Source organism: Protopterus annectens, chromosome 16.part0 (genome assembly GCF_019279795.1).
Source record: "Protopterus annectens isolate FY-2018-M chromosome 16.part0, PAN1.0, whole genome shotgun sequence".
Lineage (NCBI taxonomy): Eukaryota > Metazoa > Chordata > Ceratodontiformes > Protopteridae > Protopterus > Protopterus annectens.
The window spans coordinates 18,065,898-18,087,853 of record NC_056750.1 but is presented as its reverse complement, the minus strand read 5'-3'; the positions used below and the strand labels follow the sequence as shown (position 1 = coordinate 18,087,853).

At 44.1% G+C, this 21,956-nt stretch overlaps 1 protein-coding gene across 1 annotated transcript in view; it reads left to right on the top strand.

Annotated features, from left to right (window-relative positions):
* Nucleotides 1-21,956, top strand: part of GTF3C5 (general transcription factor IIIC subunit 5) — a 761,534-nt gene that overhangs the window by 380,849 nt on the left and 358,729 nt on the right. Inside the window, exon 5 of the mRNA XM_044058829.1 lies at nt 20,712-20,786. Within this exon, the coding sequence (XP_043914764.1) occupies nt 20,712-20,786 (75 nt within the window). The remainder of the gene's footprint in view (nt 1-20,711; nt 20,787-21,956) is intronic.

The following is a 21,956-nucleotide window of genomic DNA, read 5'->3' as shown; positions in this document are numbered from 1 at the left end:
AAGAATTGGTCCTTTCCAGTGTCAGACAGGCCACAAAGAAGCAGATACAGACGCCGCAGAGGCAGATCCCAACCCCAAGGCTCATACAGGCCTAAACAATGGGGTGCTTCTACCTCCAAAAGCGGAGAAGAAAAATCACAGCCATACAGGAAACAGTCTCAATGAGTTTCCTCTGCCAGCACTAAGCACTTCTCTTTTGGCAGCCCCCTTAGGGGGAAAACTAGCACTTTTTTCACAAAACTGGCACATGATTACCCAGGACAAATGGGTCTTGAATATAGTGTCTCAGGGCTACATGTTCCACTTTCACACCCTGCCAAGGGCAAAAGGTATGCCAGACCTGCCACACAATCAATGGACAGAGGCACAAAAACAAGTTTCATCCCTCATGGACATGAGGGCCATTCAGCGAATACCACAGCAAGAGCAGGGACAAGGATTTTACTCAAGACTTTTCTTGGCATCCAGAAAGGACAAAGCCTGGAGACCAATACTGGACCTGTCTATTCTAAACACATTTCTGGACGTTCCAAAATTCAAAATGTTGACTCTGCAGCAGCTTCTTCCCATGCTGGGCAAGAAGGCTTGGCTTGTAACTTTGGACCTAAAAGAGGCATACCTGCATGTCCCAATCAGACAATCTTGCAGAAGATACCTCAGATTTATAGCTGGCTCAATGCACTACCAATTCTCTGCACTGCCCTTTGGCTTATCTACTGCGCCCAGGGTCTTCACAAAATGCCTGGCACCAGTCATTGCTTTTTGCAGACAAAGAGGAATTCAAATATATCCTTATTTGGATGACTGCCTTATTCAAGCAGAGAACCAGGACATTCTACTAAAGCATCTGACGTTTGTAAAAAGATTACTAATTTGCCTAGGGTATACAGTAAATGAAAAGAAATAACTAGTATCCTCTCAAAAGATAATATTCCTGGGTGCAAGCTTAAATACAACTGCCCAAATGGCTTATCTCACGCCAGACAAACAAAGGCAACTGACTTCTTACTTCAAAATGTTGGCAACAAAGACCCAGTTATCTGCAAGAAAATTTCTGCAGGCTTTGGGCTTCATGGCATCCTGCATTCTGCTAATTCCATATGCAAGACTGCATATGAGGAAATTACAGTGGTATCTAAAAAGTGTTTGGACTCAACATTGCCACAGCCTGGAAACATTAATTATCCTCATTCCCTGCCTGCAACAGGAGTTTTGATGGTGGGCACAGGCCTGTCACCACAAGGGACAGCCATTCACTTTACCCACAGCCAGGCAGACACTAACAACAGATGCATCGGATTATGCCTGGGGGGGGGGGCCACATGGCAGGAAAATGTATTCAGGGCACATGGCCCGCAAGCCAAATGCATCTTCATATCAATCAAAAAGAGATGCTAGCTATTCAGAATGCCCTGACAGCCTTCAAGGATCTACTTCATCCAGGACAACTGCTGATAAAAACGGACAATAATACAGTCATGTGGTACATAAACAAGCATTGAGGCACACATTCATACCCCTCCCCTCCTCTGCAGACAAGCCATGACTTTGTGGAACACAACATTGACTTATCAATTGCACCTGCAAGCACAATTCCTGCCAGGAAAGACAAATACTCTGGCAGACGAACTAAGCAGAAACCTCATGGACCCTCACGAGTGGAAACTGGATCCACAAGTCTTCAGCATGATAACAAGGAAATGGGGATGCTCAGACATCGATCTATTTACCTCCCCCTCACAACTACCAACTGCAGAGATTCTGCGCAAGGGCTTATCACAAACAAGCATCGAAAGTGGATGCTTTATCATTCAGCTGGAAAACTCTTGAAGTATATGCCTTTCCTCTACTGCCTGTCCTCCCCAAGGTACTCCTAAAGGCCAGACAAGAGAAGCCAAAAATTATACTGATTGCCCCAGACTGGCCCCGCCAGCACTGGTACCCAATCCTAAAGAGCTTGTCTCAAGGCCCAGCCTGGACATTACCTCAAATTCCTCCCTTACTGACCAAACAAACAATCAGATCCTGCACAGCCAGCTCAGAACCCTAAATCTGGCTGCATGGCAGATAATGTAACCATTCAGAACACACCTCTCTCTAAAGCAGTTATGGATGTTCTTTTGGAGGCCAGGAGGCCCAGCACCAGAAGATCTTATGCAGAAAAATGGAAGAGATTCTGTGCTTGGAACCAGGCACAAGGAATTGACATGCTTGTACCAAATATCCCTCAGATTTTACAATACTTAACTGAGATGCTGGACAAAGGCCTATCCTTTTCATCAATTAAGATCCATGCCTCTGCCATTTCAGCTCATTACAATACGGACCCATCTATTTCTTCACATCCACTGCTAAGGCAGTATCTCAGAGGGGCCAAAAACATAAGACCTCCAAGGAGAGTGCCAATACCTGCATGGGACCTCAATTATGTCTTTGAAAAACTCACACTGCCTCCTTTTGAGCCAGCCAATACAGCTGAGATAAAATTCTTATCATGGAAAACTGCTCTGCTCCTAGCAATAACCTTGGCGAGAAGAGTCTCAGAGTTACAGGCACTAATGGCTGTGGAATCTTTCATAATTTTCCATCCAAACAGGGTTTCTCTGAGGACAAACCCAACATTTATGCCTAAGGTAGTGTCCAGTGTGGCCCTTAACCAAACCATTCATTTGCCTACCTTTTATTCAAATCCACAGAATAAGGGGGAGAGACTTCTGCATTCTTTGGACATACACAGACAGCTGCGCTTCTACTTGGACAGAACTAAAGCTTTCAGAAAGACTGAGCAACTCTTAGTGGCATATGCTGCAGAATCACAAGGAAAGGCTATCTCAAAGCAGACTATTTCAAAATGGATAGGCCACTGCATTTGTTTCTGCTATTCACAACATGGCAAATCAGTGCCTAAGGGCATTAAGCCACAGTCAACCAGAACAGCAGCCACTTCAGCAGCCTTCCTCACAGGAGTACCAACCAAAGACATTTTAGAGGCTGCAACTTGGACTTCAGTGCACACTTTTACAAATCACTACCACTTACCTCTTTACTCTAAATCCAGAGCAGGCTTTGCCACTGCAGTTCTGCAGGGCCTCATAGCCACTCCTAATTCTATTCAGACCCAGCCACCAAACCTCAGCTTTGGGACACAACCCAAGTGTGATGACTGCAACAGTGAAACACGATGAACATAGTACAGTTGTGTACCTACCATAAATGTAGATGTTCAAGTGTATTCACTTTTGCAGTCCAGGTTACCCATCCACTATCCCCCTTTCTTTGCTGGGACTTATCTGTACTTCTCTATTCTGTAAGACCTATGTGGTGTATTTGCTTGTAGATGAAGGTAATGTTTTATTTTAGCGCATGCTTTTTTATTGGCATAATTTTTTTAGCCTACCCTTTCGGGGGCACCTGACATCTGGGGCAAGAAAAACTGAAGAAAATGGTGTCGGCTGCATCTTTTATACCCCTGGCGCACTGACGTCAGGGAAGAGGCAACAGCAACCGGCGCTGGACCAAGACTTTGGAATGCAGGCCGACTGCGGGTAGTTTACCAGCAGGATAACCCAAGTGTAATGACTGCAACAGTGAATACACTCGAACATCTACATTTATGGTAGGTACACAACTGTACTTTCCTTACACCAGAAAAGCAAACTTACCTAACTGCCTATTTTTCTCAGCTAGCCACCAGACTCCAGTTGTCCGCAAGGAAGATCCTGCAAGCTCTGGGGTTCATGGCATCTTGTATTCTACTCATTCCATATGCCGGACTGCATATGAGGAAACTACAGTGGTACCTAAAAAGCCTTTGGTGTCAACACTCTCAAGACCTGTAAACTCTTAATACCAGTGATACCTTGCCTAAGGAAAGATTTTCTTTGGGGGGCAGCAGCATGCTACCATAACAAGGGACTACACTTCTCACCACCCCACGCCGCCCAGACCCTCACCACAGACACATCAGACTATGCCTGGGGTGCACACCTGGACGGCAGGTGCATACAGGGCCAATGAAGCTCACAGCAAATACATCTGCACATCAACCAATAAGAGATGTTAGCTGTCCAGCACTCATTGGCAGCTTTCAGGCCCCTTCTGTCCAGACAGCACCACTGTGATGTGGTATATCAACAAGCAGGGAGGGACTCACTCCTACCCTCTATGTAGGCTCGCCATGACCCTTTGGCACACAGCCTCAGCCTCACCATGACCCTTTGGCACACAGCCTCAGCCATGCAACTGCCCCTGTTAGCACAATTTCTGCCAGGCTCTCTCAACTCTCTGGCAGACAATTTAAGCAGAAATCTTCTGGACCCACTCAAGTGGCAGCTAGACCAAAGAACATTCACCCTAATAACTCAGAAATGGGGCACCCCGAAGGTCGACCTCTTGGCTTCCCACTCCAGCCATCAGCAGTAAGTTCCACACCAGGGAGCCTCACTGCAGGGCCTGGAAAGTGGCTGCCTAATCCTTCCCCTGGGTCAACTTCTCGGTGTCTGCATTTCCCCCACTACCTCTCATTACTAGGGTACTGCTCAAAATAAGGGAGGAAAAACAAAGGACAATTCTGATTGCTCCAGACTGGCCTCGCCAGCACTCGTCCCCACTGCCACCATGGCATCTCCCTCAGACCCCAACCCTCCTGACCCAGAGGGAAGGAGAATTCATGCATCTCCAATTGCAGACCCTCAATTTGGCAGTCTGGCTTATTCCCTGACCAGTGACCGAGCTGCCAATTTCAGTAAATGGGTTTTAGATGTTATACGTGAGGCTAGGCGCTGTAACACTAGAAAGTCTTATGCTGACAAATGGAAAAGGTTCTGCACCTGGATTCTGGCTAAGGGAGCCGATACGGCACAGCTCTCCCTACCTCTCATCCTGTATTACCTAGCTGACCTGCTACACAGTGGTCTCCCCTTTTCCTCAATTAAAATTCATGCCTCTGCTATCTCTGCTCATTTCAACTCTGAGCACCCACTTTTCTCACGCCCTCTCATCAAACAGTTCCTAAGAGGGGCTAGCAACTTGAAGTCACCCAGAAGAGCACCTATCCCTGCTTGGGACCTAAACATTGTGTTGGAAAAGCTTAACCTGCCCCCCTTTGAACCATCATCTTCATCAGAGTTAAAGTTTCTTTCCCTGGAAGACAGCCTTGCTTCTGGCCATCACTTCAGCCAGAAGAGTATCCGAGCTACAAGCACTCATGGCTGTAGAGCCCTTCATCATCTTCCATGCTGACAGGGTGTCCCTCAGGACTAACCCATCCTTCATGCCCAAAGTGATGTCCAGTGTGGCTCTCAACAAATCCATTCTTTTGCCCACCTTTTTCCCTAACCCACAAAACAAGGCAGAAAGGATCCTGCACTCCCTAGATGTGCACAGACAGCTCAGATTCTATCTAGACAGGACTAAATCCTTCAGAAAGACTGATCAATTGCTAGTCAGCTTTGCTGCATGGGCAGAGGGCAAAGCCATATCCAAACAAACCATTTCCAAACAAACCATTTCCAAATGGATAGCACACTGCATCCATTTCTGTTACAATCAACATGGGAAGCCTCCCCCTAAGGGGGTCAGGACTCACTCACCAGAGCAGCCTCCACCTCTGCAGCTTTCCTCAGAGGAGTCCCCACCAGGGACATCTTGGAGGCTGCCACATGGACATCTGTTCACACCTTCACCAAGCATTACCACCTGCCTATCTTCTCCAAATCCAAGGAAGGCTTTGCCACTGCAGTCTTGCAGGGCATCCTAGCCAGCCCCTAGTCTTCTTGACTGCCTCCACCCTTTTCCTGTGCTTTGGGAAATCAACCCAAATGTGATGACTGCAACAGTGCAACACGAAGAACATAGTACAGTTGTGCACACTTACCATAAAGGTAGATGTTCGAGTGTATTCACTGTTGCAGTCCTGGTTTCCCTCCCTCCATCCCCCTTTTCTTCTCTCTCTCTCCTCTTACAAGGAACTTTTTGGTATTTACTTTCTACTGGTGGGGTTCTTCCACCATATCCTGGTTCCCACTTGGGGGCTCCTGACAGGGCAAGATAAACAGATGTAATGGTGTTGGCTGCCTTACTTTATACTAACAACCTGACGTCAGTCCTGAAGTGGCAGCAAGCGATGCAGAAATACTAATCCTCTGGTATTCGGGCTGACTGAGGGCTACCCTGGCAGGGATAACCCAAATGTGATGACTGCAACAGTGAATACACTTGAACGTCTACATTTATGTTAAGTGTACACAACTATACTTTCTAATTATTAGGGACCTTTAGACTGATTTAAAGGCAAGATCAACGAATAAAGCAAAAATGAAGCAGTAGCACTGTAAACAGTTAACTGAAATGCAAAACAATAAAATAAATGTCTTATCTACCAAGGATGGAGCAGGATTAACTCAGGAACCTCTCATAATGTGGCTAGTATGCCATGCAGATTGTAGATCTGGAGAAATGAGCAGGAGACGGTTTGTAATAAGGAAGGTTTACTCTCAAGTGCAGTATTAGTTTGTTGGGTGGGTACTTAGTATTATAGACATGTGTAAAACAGTGGGTGCGAAAGTACTTAACTCATCCACTCCAATGGAGCTCAGGAAGTTTGCAGTGTAACTTCCCATGTGTGGAGCCTAAGCCTTTTTACAGAATCAAATGATGTCCTCACATTTCAAACAAATGTTCATATCTTTAGAACCGTAGGGGTTATGAAAGAAGTGTAAACGACAAAATGTATGGCACAAATTACTTTTATAGCTGTACTATTCTTTAGGTTCTGGGACTTGAACTGAATTTTATAAGTCACAGTAACTTTCATTTGTAATATTTTGTAAAAAACTTACATTATGTCAGCAACCACTCAAGTTGTACACATACTGTCAGCAGTGTTTTGTTCGTCTAGCTTAGAGCTTTCAAGTGGGGCCACGGAGTTCTGCCTTTACTTAGTTGCTGAGATGTTTAGAAAAATGTAAAAATTGTATTTATATAAATTAACATCATAAAAAAACAGTTTATCTATTTACCTGCACTAGACAGAGGTCAAATATTAATGCGGTTGAGTTTGCTACTGTGTAAGCTTAAAGATGAAGTTTACTATTGTGTAAACTTTAAGATGAAATCTTTTAAAACCTTGTAATTAGCATGGTTTTGGAATTATTGATGTAAATATGATCAAGCAATATTTGACTTCTAGAGGCATCAGTAGGAGTTAACTGCAGATGCACCTGGAGGTGTTACTTGGATGTAATGAGTTAAATGGGTTACACAACAGACAATAGCAATGAAAGAGAGGGAGGGACTTTAGAAGTCAGATTACCATAAGGAATGGAAGCCAGAGATTGTACCCTTTTAAAGCCACAACAAGAATAGGGTGGGAGGGTTGGAGAATGATAATCATACCAGAGCTCAAGTCTTGTGTTAGAATTTCAGAAACGTTTAGCTTAATCCCTCAGTGTGGGTGGGTGGGGGGAGCAGATTCCAAAAACAGTAGTGAAAACAGTAGCAAGGTTAACAGAAAGGCACTGTAATGTAACTTTAAGCATGTCTGTACAGCTGTAAAAAGTACTGAAACACAAATTCTGGAGCAGAATTCACAGTACTGCCACTACTGCAATCCCACCACTGAACATGAAGGAATTTACCAGTAACGCTGTAATAAATGACTAAATGAGGCTCAAATCTGGTAGCAGATTACAGTCCTGCTACAACTATGAAAGAAGGTACAAGATTGTCTAGACTGGGTTCACAATACATAAGAGCAACCTTTTCCACGTAATTCTACTTATGGAAATAGACTTACAGTATAATATAAATCTTACAGTAATACACAATCTTCACACAACTACAAGGTCCCAGAGCAAAGTTAAAAAAATGCAAACAGATGGATAAAAGGTGCCACAGAGAAGTACAAAAAGTATCACCACACAGGTTACTATAAGTGCAACTTAAATTATTTAAAGAAAATTTTAAATAAAACATTTTTCTTCCCTTTTGATATGTTTGTGTCTCGCACCTCTCCGATTCTTGAACAAAAGATCCTGGGTAGATATAGCTCTGTGCTAAATATAACAGACTTGCTAGAGACAGATCCAGTCATATAAAGAACAGGTGAAAAACAGCAAGGTAAACAGAAAGGCACTGTAATACAACTTTAAGCATCTATATACAGCTATAAAAAGTACTAAAGCACAAATCCTGGAGCAGAATTTAAAATATTGCCACTATTATAATCCTACAGCAGACTAAGGCCCCAGACAATGCACAAATTTACACATAACAATGTAGTAAATAACTAAATGAAGCTCAAACCTGGCAGCAGATCACAGTCCTGCCACAGCTGTGAAAGATGCTACAAGATTGGCCAGATTGGGTTCAAAATACAAAAAAGCTACCTTTTATATGTAATTCTACATATATTTCCTTAAGCATTTATTTATTCTTACTTGCTCTGAGAACTGGGATGTTGAGACTGGGCATGCTTATTTCATGCATTGTAAATACAGCAGTGCTATGCTAATAGAAAAGAACCATAGGGGAGGGATTAACAGAGAAGAAGACAGAGTTTATATGTTGGCAAAAGGGCAGTAGTGCAATTGCATGAAAGATTTAAATGGAGGGAAGTAAGGCATCGGGAGCTGCATTTTAACTGTAGCAGGACAGCTGCAAGACAAATAATCCCAGGACCTTGTTTATAAAAATCCTGCAGTACAGCGCAGTGCTTTGGTGTACAAAGCCTGTCTGCTTCTTAGTGCTGTTGCAAGCAGTCTAGCAGAAATGCACAAGTGATCCTGGTCCACTGCACTCCAACCTACCACATAAGCTATAGTTCCTAGCCCTTGATTGCGCAAGGTAGGACCCTGTAGAGTCTCCCCTTGTCCTGGCATTGTTAAGCCATGAGACATGAACAGCAGATTGTATAATGGTATCACACTTGGCAGCCTAAAGATGATCTTTCTATGCTAGAAAAACTAATCAAGCTCTAACACCCCTGTTGCATGGAAGAAAATTACTTACCAGAAGAGCACCATATAGTGTGGGCTTGCGTTTAAGCACCCACTGCCCTTTCCCTCCCCCAGAGTGTGATGTTGACATGTTTCCACCCGTGGAGTATGCATGGCACAAAATCCCCTTGTTACCATAATATGGTAGTGACCTTAGCACCACCCAAATGCACAATGACTTATTTGTTTCTGAATCAGTCATTCATGCTAGTGTTGTACAGGTCTGAGTAAGGCAGCTAACTACTATATCTTCTCTTCTTGTCTTTTGGCTGTTCCCGTTAGTGGTCACCACAGCAGATCATCTGTTTCCATTTCTTCCTGTCCTCTGCATATTGCTCTGTCACACCAACCACCTGCATGTCCTCTCTCACCACATCGATAAACCTTATCTTAGACCTTCCTCTTACCTGGCAGCTCCATCCTTAGCATCCTTTTCCCAATATACCCAGCAGCCCTCCTCAGCATTTGACCAAACCAACACAATTTCGCCTCTTTGACTTTGTCTCCAAACTGTCCAACCTGAGCTGACCCTCTAATATACTGATTCCTAATCCTGTCCATGCTTATCACACCCAGTGCAAATCTTAACATCTTTAACTCTGCCACTTCCAGGTCTGACGCCTGCCTTTTTATCAGTGGCACCGTCTCCAACCCATACAACATAGCTGGTTTCTGTTGTAGACCTTCCCTTTCACTCTTACTGGTACCAGTCTGTCACAAATCACTTCTGACACTCTTCTCCACCCACCCCACCCTACCTGTACTGTCTTTTTCACCTCTCTTCCACACTCACTATTACTGTAAACTGTTGATCCCAAGTACATAAACTCATCCACCTTCGCCAACTCTACTCCCTGCATCCTCACCATTCCTCTATCCTCCCTCTCATTCACACACATATATTCTGTCTTAGTCCTGCTGACCTTCATTCTTCTCCATCTCTCCAGGGTCTCCTCAACCTGGTCCCTACTCTCACTACAGATAACAATGTCATCTGCAAACATCATAGTCCATGAGGCCTCCTGTATATAGTATTCCTTATCAGGCGGCTGCTTGGTGAGATAAGCTGTGCTGTAGGTAGGGATTTTACACAGTAGTGCTGTGTAGCGCTGTCAGGCTATTCAGCATTACCTTTCATTCCCTAGCACAGGAGTGCCCAGTAAGCAGTAGTGTACCATGGGCTCCTGTGCGCCATTTAGAAAACCAGGAATGAGACTGTGAACCCCCATCCCCAAGGACTACTGCAGTTGCATTCTATGAATTATGGTAGTCACCTGCAGTATACCAAATATAACTTGCACTGTCTTTAAGAAGAGCTGGCCTAATTCTTGCCTTATGGACAAGGACTACAGCTGCATGGCAGAGGAGGCTGTAAGAACATGTTGCTGTGTGCATGCTGCTGATAACATGTAAGATAACTGCTGTAAGTATGCGCAGGGCAGGGGCTGCATCCCACCCAGATGTCAGTGGTATTCGCCAGAGTGATGATCAGCTTTTTCTTACTGCTGTAAGAGACAGTGCATGCTTTTGTCAGAGTGGTCAGTCCAGCCTACTTCCAAAGCTCTCAGATAAGTATCGTTTTGGTTTGTTTTTGCTGTTGTACCTGGGTGTCCTTACTGTATGTGCAGTTCAGTCCAAAGAGTATCAAGTGGTGTGCTCAAAGTGACTTAAATATGCAGAGGGAGATAGTTTAAATAACAGTGTTTTTTGTTGTAATATTCTGTACTGTTGTCATAGCCTCTAGTTGTTTCTGTTGCAGGAACATTAGATTCACCTTGGAATTCTTATACGTTCTTAGAACTTACCAAACTGCTTGCAGACACTTTCAAGATATGGGAATATGAAAGGTGTGCTTTTAGTGGGAGTTGCAGATATGATTCTCCTTCACAGCAGTGGGAAGGAATGCATTGACTAAATACTCCCTGGCGAAGTAGACACCATGTAAGGGGTACAGATTCACCAGATAAAGGACACTGGTGCTCCCCAGTAAATAGAGTGCTAATTTCACAGCACATTAAGTAATATGCCCTAAATGATTGTATTACTTACTGTCCAGTTAAAGGGCTGTAGGCTGATATGTCAGTATGTAAGCTGTAATGTCTTCATTTAAGATGTACACCATGATGCAGTGGGTATTGGAGTATTTGAGAGGGGTAGAAGTGCAGGTGCATGGTATATAAATATGAAAAATTATAGAAACAGCCAAGTGGTGGGGGAACTGACAATAAGGTAACCTAACCTGTTGTACAGAAAGTCATAGATCATGTTCTGATGGAAAGACTTGTTGCATATGTGGAAGCCAGTGAAGTACAGAACCCAAGGCATCCGGGTTTGTAATGATGTTCTTAGTGTTTCACTGTTGCAGTCGTCACACTTGGGTTATCTGCGTGCAGGTAGCCCTCAGTCGGCCTGAATACCAGAGTCTTGGGATTTTTGAGTCAGATACTGTCTGCCTCTTCCATGACGGCAGGTCGTCAGGGGTATAAAACATGCAGCCGATGTCATTACATCAGCTTTTCTTGCTGAGCGAAGACCGAAGCAGAAGTAGTTCACACGTGCCGGTCGGCCACTACCTGAAATTTTCGTTATTCGAGTTTCAAACCTGAAGTCTTCTAAAGTTAATTACCCCTTTGGGGATCCATTTTTCTTGCTCTAACCGATGTCAGAAAAAGTTAACAATTGTCTTGCCTGTGGAAAGCAAATACCTCATAGAGATTTTCATTCTTACTGCGTCACCTGTTTAGGCCCAGACCACGGTGCTCCTTGCTGTCGGTTTTGTGCCCTGTTCAACGCCCGAACTATTAGTCATCAGGCTATCTTTGTCACTAAATTCTCTGTATTCCGAAATGGCTTCGATAAGCCGCCCGACTACCGATCATCTGAAAAAACGTAAGGATAAAGACAGACACAGACCGCATAGCTCCAAAACTGCCACCGACGCTTCCGTTAATCTAGTCGCCAGTCCGCCAGTGCTCAGTGAGGTGCTTTTGCAGCCTCTGATACCCGCTTCTACCGATTCGCAGGCCACTACTGAGACCCATTCGGAGTCCAGATATGCCATGAGATGCTTCTTCGACTATGGAACCTGCGGATGTCTCTACCTTGGATGAGTCTAGAGCCGCTGTGCAGGCACCGGCTTCTGAGGGTGTATTCAGACCTTCCGATGTTCGTATTATGCTTCATTTCTGACAAAAACTACCAAATTTCTCAGGCCCAGAGTTCGCACTACGCCTAGGAAACTTATGACCAAAATGCATTCTCAAGCTCCCATACCACAGAAACAAATGCTTAGAATGGCTGAAGACCTTATTACTTTAATCAGGGGAAGCCAGCCTTTCCCCTCTAAAAGACAAAGAACTGATTTTCCTTCTGATTCTACAGATCATGAGTCCAATGACTCTGACCCCTCTGATTACCAGGACTTACCCTTATCTACCTGTGAGGATTCAGATGCAGAGGATTCCATTCCCTCTGCCTCCCCCCAGAGGACTTTTCTTTCGGTAAAACCCTGCATACCCTCAGAGAGGATTTCCGCTGGGAGTACCAGGACTACCCACAGTCCAAAAAGAGACTCAGGGAATTTTTAAACTTGTCTCAGCACAGTCCCCTAGCTACCCTCCCTGTTCTGGAAATTGTAGGTGATGTCTTCATGGAATCCAGTCTTACCCCTGATACTTTGCCACCAGCTCCTAGAAAGCATGACAGGTACTACAGAGTACCTAACTCTCACAAATTTATTTTCAAAAATCCCACTGCGGATCCAGAGACCATTTCCTAGAGACCTAAAGTTATTACGGCTACTACAGCCAAAAACCCTACCTGTTCGGACAGGGATTCTAGGGTTTTAGACAGATGGGGGAAGAAGGTATATACCTCTGCAACTCTTGCCATCAGGGCTTTAAATTCAACAGTTTTACATGTTGAAGTACCAGCAGCATATTATGGAACTAATTAAACAAAAAATTATGTTGATTCCTGATTGTGCAGAAAATAAAGATTTACAAGAGTTAATGCATTCTGCAAACCAAGTTGGAAAAAATACTTTGCAGTGTGGTTTTGAAGCCTTAGAAGCATCTTACAGGGCTGCTGTCACTGGATCTCTTCTGAGAAGGCATGCCTGGCTGAAGGAACAAATCTTGCCACACCATGTCAAAGCAAAATTACTAGATGCTCCATTAAACCAAGAACATTTGTTTGGCACAAAAGCAGAAGAAGTTCTTAAAAAGATGGAGGAAAAAGCTAAATGTATGCAAACTGTTACATATTTTCTACAGGTACAGACACCTAGATTCAGTAGGCATTTGCCTCCATAGAACTGGTCCTTTCCAGTCCCTCCCAGACCTTCTCAGTCCAAACCCAGGGGCAAAAGACCACCAAGACTACAGTCTCAGGGTATGCACAGATCTAAACAATGGAGTGCTCCCACCTCAAAAATAGGGAGTGGTAAGCCACCCCCTTATGGAAAAAGTTCACAATGACTTGTCCTTCATCCTTCCCAGCCAGGCCCAAGTACTTGCACCCCATAGGAAGCTACTACAAGATAGAGCAAAATCCTTAAAAGGTAAGACACCCTTGATCACTATAAGTAAAAAACTAAGAGCTCTCATAAAATCATCCAAAGCAAATTTTGAGAGAAAAATAGCTAAAGACTCAAAAGACAATCATAAGGCCTTCTTTAGCTATGTTAGAAACCTGGGAGGAAACTCCCAGATATGCTCAGAACTAGTTCAAAATGATGTGAAGATTACTGATCCTACAGATATTGCCAACATACTGGCTGACAGGTTCAGTGCAAACTTCTCCCCCTCCCCAAAAGGAGAGATATCTATACCAAGCGATTGCAGCCCCCAAACATCTCCAACGCCCAAGTGAGAACTGCTCTCTCCAAAGCAAAAAACACAGCATCCATGGGACCTGATGGTGTCCCCGGCTGTGTGCTCCACGAACTCAACGAGGAATTAAACCCACAGCTAGGACAGCTGTTTAATCATAGTCTTACCTTTGGATACGTACCGAGGGAGTGGCGCACTGCAACTGTGGTCCCACTTCACAAAGGCGGTGCCTCCACCGACCCTGGAAATTACCGGCCCATTAGCTTGACAAGCCTTATCTGCAAAGCCATGGAGAGGATCATAATGGACCTCATAAATAAAGACATAGGGAATTTGCAGACTTTGGATCCATCCCAGTTTGGCTTTGTCAAAGGCAGATCATGCCTTCTAAACTTGGTTGACTTTTTCGAAACAGTCACCAAAGCCATTGATGAGGGAAAGGCAGTCCATACAGCCTACCTCGATCTGGCGAAGGCCTTCGATACAATACCCCACTCGGGTATCATTGAAAAACTCATCAGCTTAAATGTTAACCCATACATCACAAGATGGGTTGCAAACTGGCTGAGTGACAGAACCCACAGGGTCAGAGTTGCTGGCGCCATGTCAGACTCAAAGCCTGTCACAAGTGGTGTACCACAGGGCTCAGTCCTGGGTCCACTCTTGTTTGGCATCTACTTTTCAGTACAAGCAAACACAGGAGGGTTATGGCTGACAAAGTTTGCAGATGACTGCAAACTGGCCATAGTAGAAAACACATCTGACACAGATATCCTTCAGAAGGGTCTCACAGAAACGGATAACTGGTGCCAGAGCCATGGCCTAAAGTTAAATGCCAAAAAATGCATAGTCATACCCTTCAGGAAAAACAAGGTTACCCCTAGCTACCAAATAGGTGGCAATCCACTGAGCACAGAAGAAGTTATCAGGGACCTGGGGACCCAGGTTGATAGTAGTCTGTCATTCGACACCCATGTAGCTAAAGTAGTTAGGAAGACCTTCTACATTGCCCACCTTATCATGAAGGGATTCTCATCTAGATCAAGATGGGTCATAGTCTCCCTATACTCATCACTCATCAGACCAATGATTGAGTACAATGCCCCATTCGGAATGTATCTGACCCGACACTTGCAGCAGCTGGAGAGGCCACAAAAGTTCCTCACCAAAAGGATAAAGGGTCTCAAACATCTGTCCTATGCTGCCCGACTGAAAGAACTCCAGCTCTATTCAGTCGCTTACCGCTACTCAGAGGTGACCTTTGCCTAACATACAAGGCCATGTCAAACCCAGATTTGATGAATATGCCTCACCTCAAAAATCTAGATCCGTCAGAGCCACAAGGGCGGGAGACTTAAACCTCGACACGGCTATTAATAGGACGTGCTGGAGGGATAGATTCATCACCCAAAGACTCCCTATGCTGTGGAGTAAAATCCCGGTATATGTGAGGCAGAGCACCTCGCTGGCCTTGTTCAAGAGAAATCTTGACCAATGGATGGGAGATCGCAGATATACCCCAGGGATTACCTCAGTGTCACTGCTCGACAGAGGCACAGCAAAATAATGGGTATAGTTCCCCATACTAAAGGGGTGGCGTAAGCCACAAAACTATGGGCTAGGCTTGTAAATGCCCTCGGGCGGATAGCCTAGTATGAACCTATGAACCTATAGGAGAAAAACTCGCCCTGCATGCAAAAAACTGGGAGTACATTACCCAGGACAGATGAGTCTTAAACATTGTATCCCAGGGATACAGATTCTACTTCCACTCTCTGCCAACCCCATGCGGATTGCCAGGCCTTCCCCCAAACCAGTGGGCAGAGGCCTAAAAGCAAGTACTTTCTCTTCTCAGTATCAGGGCTATTCAACTTGTCCCAGTAGAGCAAAGGTGACAGGGTTTCTACTCCAGACTGTTTCTGGTGCCCAGAAAAGAAAACTCTTGGTGCCCTATCCTGGATCTGTCAATTCTCAACACCTTCCTGGTGGTACCAAAATTCAAAATGCTTACACTCCAACAGCTGCTTCCTATGCTAGCCAAGGACTCCTGGCTGGTCACCCTAGACTTAAAAGAAGTTTATGTGAACATCCCTATAAGGGAATCTTGCAGGAAATATCTACGTTTCACTGCCTGATTTAGGCGGATAGTCAGGAACTGCTACTACAGCACCTGACATTTGTAAAGAGACTCCTAACTTATCTGGGGTATACCATCAACGAAAAGAAATCACATATGGTACCCAGCCAAAAAATTGTATTCCTGGGAGCAAGGCTTGTACACAACTTCCCAGATGGCATTCCTCACTCCAGAAAAGCAGGTTTATTTGACAAATGACTTCAAACTACTGGCAACCCAAACCCAGCTATCTGAAAGAAAAATACTGCAAGCCCTAGAGTTCGTGGCCTCATGCATTCTCCTAATTCCATATGCAAGACTGCATACGAGGAAACTTCAATGATACTTAAAACGTCTCTGGTCTCAACATTCTCAGGACCTGGAAACAATGATTCCTATCATTCCTTGCCCAAGGACAGAGTTCCTTTGGTGGGCAGAGGCCTGCTACCACAACGAGGGACTCCCTTTCACTCAACCCCCCCCCCCCTGCTGCCCACACCCTGACAACAGATGCATCAGACTATGCATGTGGGGCTCACATGACAGGCAGATGAATTCAAGGCAAATGGAGCCCAGGACAAATGCACTTGCACATCAATCAAAAAGAAATGTTAGCTGTACAGAATGCACTGACAGCCTTCAAATACCTTAGCCTTCCAGGACAACTCTTGATAAAGACAGAGACAACACAATAGTTACGTGATACATAAGCAGGGGGGAACTCATTCCTACTCACTGTGCAGGTTAGCCATGGCCCTGTGGAACACAGCCTTGAGCAATCAAGTGCACCTGCAAGCTCAGTTCCTGCCAGGCAAAGAAAATTCACTGGCAGACGATTTAAGCAGAAATCTAATGGACCCACACGAGTGGAAACTGGAACCCAACACGTTCAAGCTTCTAATCTACAGGTGGGGAACACCAGAGGTGGATCTCTTTCCTTCCTCCAAAACCACCATTTGAGCAAATTTTCCACCAGAACTACCCACAGCCAAGCATGGAAAGTGGATGCCCTTTTCTTTACATGGGAAAACCTCTCAATCTATGTCTTTCCCCTTCTGCCCCTCCTCTCGAAAGTACTACTCAAGATGAAACAGGACAGGCCAAGGACAAGCCTGATTGCACCAGATTGGCCACACCAGCACTGGTACCCACTTTTATGCAGTCTGACAGCAGTGCCACCCTGGCACCTGCATCAGACCCCCTCTCTGCTGTCACAGCAGAAGGGCCAAATGTTGCATCCTCAGCTGCAAACCCTGAACCTAGCAGTCTGGCTTATTCCTTGAGTGCATCACCACCAACCCTCAGCAAACAGGTGCTGGATGTCATTCTTGAGGTCAGGAGGCCTAGTACTAGGAAATCCTATTCAGAAAAGTGGAAAAGATACTGCTCTTGGTGCCAGTCTCAGGGTAAGGACCCAACCGTGCCCATCTTACCTCAAATCCTAGATTACCTAGCAGAGCTGCTCCACAAAGGCCTGTCCTTCTCTTCAATTAAGATTCATGCCTCTACCATCTCAGCTCATTACAATACTGAACCCCCTTCTTTTCTCACCCTCTGGTCAAACAGTTCCTGAGAGGAGCTAACAATTTAAGACCCCCCCCCCCCCAAGGAGAGCTCCCACTCCTTCCTGGGACCTTAACTTTCTACAAGAGGAGCTCACACTTCCCCCTTTTGAACCTGCTGCTACAGCAGAGTTAAAATTCCTCTCTTGGAAAACAGCCTTACTTCTAGCCAGCACTTCAGCAAGAAGAGTGTTTGAGTTACAGGCCCTTATGGCTGTGGAACCCTTCATTATCTTCCATGCGGACAGGGTTTCCCTCAGGACTAACCCATTATTTATGCCCAAGGTGGTATCCAGTGTGGCTTTAAACCAATCCATCCATTTACCCACCTTTTTTCCTAATCCTCAGAATAAAGGGGAAAGGATCCTGCACTCCTTGGACATGCACAGACAGCTTAGGTTCTACTTTGACAGAACTAAACCTTTCAGAAAATCTGATCAGCTGCTAGTCAGCTTTGCTACAGGGGCAGAGGTCAAGGCCATTTCAAAGCAAACCATCTCCAAATGGATAGCTCACTGCTACAAACCCCATGGAAAACCTACCTCACAGGGGATCAGAACCCATTCAACTAGGGCTTACCATAACCTCTACCTCATTTTTCAGGGTAGTCCCTACCAGGGACATCCTGGAAGCTGCAATCTGGAGTTCTGTGCACACCTTCACCAAGCATTACCAGTTACCTATCTTTTCTAAATCCAGAGCTGGATTTACTACAGCAGTCTTACAAGGCCTGCTAGCCAGCCCTAATACTTCTTAACTGCCTCCACCCTTCTTCAGTTTAGGGAATCAACCCAAGTGTGATGACTGCAACAGTGAAACACGAAGAACATAATACAGTTGTGTACTCTTACCATAAATGTAGATGTTCGAGTGTATTCACTGTTGCAGTCCTGGTTACCCTCCTTCCGGCCCCCTGACTTATCTATACTTTATACCTATCCTCTTTTTTGGTCATATCTTTTGGCAGTGGTATTTACTTTTTACTGGGGGTGTTCCCCACCATGGAATTACTTCCTATTTTGGGGGCTCCTGACATCTGGTGCAAGAAAGCTGATGTAATGGCATTGGCTGCATGTTTTATACCCATGATGTCATGGAAGAGGCGACAGCATCCGATGCAGAAATCCCAAGACTCTGGTATTTGGGCCGACTGAGGGCTACCTGCAGCCAGATAACCCAAGTGTGATGACTGCAACAGTGAATACACTTAAACATCTACATTTATGGTTAGTGTACACAACTGTACTGGCTTCTTGCTCATTGCAGACCGATACAGTCAAGTTTGAAATGGTGACCAAAAAGTAAGTGTGGTAGGGTTCTGTTTGTTACCTCTCTAGATTTTAGCAATTGACTCACTGCCACATTTATGTAATATTAATTATAGAAGATGACCTCCTTTTGTTTGAGTTGCACAGTGGTAGATGGGACAGCAGATTGCAGGATGCCATATAAAGGATATACCGATAGTTTGTAGTTGTGTGGTTTCCACGACTTAGTACTGGAACTGGGCCTGTTTAATGTGTGCATAGGCAATGTGGCACAAAAGATTTGCAGCAGTTTGTGCTCAGGGAAATGCACAGAGGATGAAGCAGAATTTGACAAAGGTATTAAAATGGTCTAGATTTGTACCCGCGGTGGTGGTGCTGCAGTAGCGTTGTCGCCTCACAGTAAGACGCTGTCCGGTTCGATTCTCAGCTAGAGCGTCTTCTGCGTGGAGACATGCGTGAATGGGTTTACCTTCGTTGAAGGTTGTGCGTCAGAGCTGGTAACTTGGCACGTAAAAATCAACTACCAATCATTAACGGACCAGAGTTCCGCTGTGGCGACCCCTAACTGGGAAAAACCGAAAGACACAAACAAACATTAAAATGGTCTAGATTTGTCGGTGTCAGTACAGCGAAGTGCAGATTAATTTACATAAAAAACAGTGAAAAGGTGCACAGTGATGGGGAATTTCTAACAAATACAAAAGTGGAATGGACCACAGGTTGATTACTTCAAATGATGTAAATGCAGGAAATTGATGGAAAAATGCACAGATGAAGGCTAGGGAATTCTTGGATGCTTAGAGAGAGTGGCATTAATAAAAGGAGAGGTTCAGTAATCCTTGTATCCCAGTAGTTTGAGCAATCCTGTTTCAGGTACTGTTCTTCTTGAGGTTCCCATCTCTCCAGGGACACACAGACTGAGTTAAGACTGCACAGATGAAAGTGAAAATTGTTTAAGATCAGAATGAGAAGTAATTTTAAGAAAGCTTAGTGTGTTTCTTTGAAGACAGGAGTTAGGGGGAGCATGAAGAAAACTTTCAGACATTTTAGGAGAGTATTTTAAAGTTTTTACAAAACATTTTTAGAGTGGAAATGATAGTACCTTTCAAGTATTTTTAATGAGCTCTTTTAAGTGCAAGAGTGAAATAATTTTCAGGATGTGTTGGCACATTGATGGGGGAAGCACTCTTCATGGATGACTTAAAGAAGTTATTTTTTTGCATCACTGTAAAGAAAGGTAGTAAAATCAGAAATCTCAGAATTCAAGCTGCCATGCAACAGAGTAAAGTTGCCTTACAAATAAGGAGGACAAAGCAATGTACAAAATAATGAAGAATCAACTGTAGTCCACAAAATACATTTATTCTCCTAGGCCTTGGCTGTTAAAATACATTTATTCTCTTAGCCTCTTGGCTGTAGAGCTTTCCAGGGAGAATAACATTTTACAGATAATCACACACATTAAGTAATGCAATCAGTTAAAAACAAAACAATCAATTAATCAGTTCAGTAGTAACTCAATTAAAAAAAAATCTAGTTTTGTGGACTACAGTTATTTCCTCATTATCATTTTTCTGTTTTGTTTTAATATTATTGTACAAAATAGTTTGCATTAAAAACTTAACCACATATGGGGTAATAGAAAACTGTTGGCCACATGGTGGTTCTTGACATTCTCTGTTTTTTTCTACATGTAGTCATTATTAGTGTAGTCATAAATAAATAAATGTAGTCAGAAGTGATGTAGGTGGCAAAGCCTTTTGTAATAACTGTTTTTACTTTATTTATACAGTGTTAGAGGTCCATCAGTAGACCTGCTTCATCTTGCTGGTTTATTGGAAATCTGAGGACTAATACATTATGTTTAAACTGCATTACTGGCTTCTGTTGCACACCTTTTCTTTGTGTTGTTATAACATTTTTATCTTTTTTATTAGGTTACAGTGAGTTGCCAGTGAAAGCCAAGCGAAGCACATACAACTATAGCTTGCCAATCACTGTTAAAAAGAACGGTAAGTAAACTGATACAACATTTTCAGCTCATAACATCCTACACATTTTTAATTCTGGTGTGCAGGTTGCAGTCTTTGTTATAAATGTGTTTTTCTCTTCCTTTTTTTTCACGACTTACAGAGCTGGCTTGTTCAAATTTCTAAGCCTCTGGTCGCTTGAACTTTCCAAATTGACAGTCATTTTTGTCCTTGATAAAAATGTGCATCTCCAAAGTCATCTGCCCTGCATTTCATAACATGACATGACATGTACTTTTTCCTGCAAGCCTTCCTCCTGTCTGCTGCTTTGCAGTTGATGGTGGAATGCAAAATCTTTAATGTGCAAAAGCTTTAGATGTAATGTGATCCTATCTCGCCTACATTCATTACTGACGGGCTCGGAGCCGAGAATCGGCTCCAACTCGGCCACTATAACTAGCACAAAGTCTCTCATTGGCTGGGCTAACCCTGTATCCCAGGATGCACCACACCCAAACCCCCAGATCTTGTTTGCCACTCCTACAGTAATGACGTGGTCTCGACTTGGCTGTGGCTAAGTACCCATCTGTTTTTTGACTTTAATAACTGTTTGCTTGAGTTATTATTTCCAGAAAGCTATTTTAATAGCTACATTGTCTGTTGTCCCTTTTCGTGATTGATTGTGGTTTTTTGTGTGGTAATCCTTCTGTTTGGCAGGCTAGGCCTGTTTAAGTTAGAGGGCCTTTGCCCTATCTTGTGTCTTTAGTGTTCGGGCGTTTAAGTTAGAGCCCTTTCCACCCTCCCTCCTCGTGTTGCTGAGTGTGTGGTCGTGTTTCCTTATGTCTGGCAAGGAACAAAAAGAACGTAAGCCATCTGGCTTTAAAAAATGCGCCAAATGTGCGTATAAAATGTCTTTGACTGATGGCCATGCCATCTGTGTTTATTGTCTTGGTGCCATACACTTGCAGGAATCCTGCAGTGTTTGTCATGCCTTCTCTTCCGGGGTTTTACAGGAGAGAAAAAATAAGCTTATCCTTAAGGGTTTGATTAAACCCTCCTTTGAGGAAACTTTAGCGTCTTCTCCCCCTCAGAGAAATCCAGGTCTAAGACTAAAAAAAAGTCTCCGGCTAGTTCATCGGAGCCTCCGGAGAAAAGGTCAAAAGCTATAGCTCCTTCCTCGGCTCCACTGGTCTCGGAGCTGCAGGAGGTACT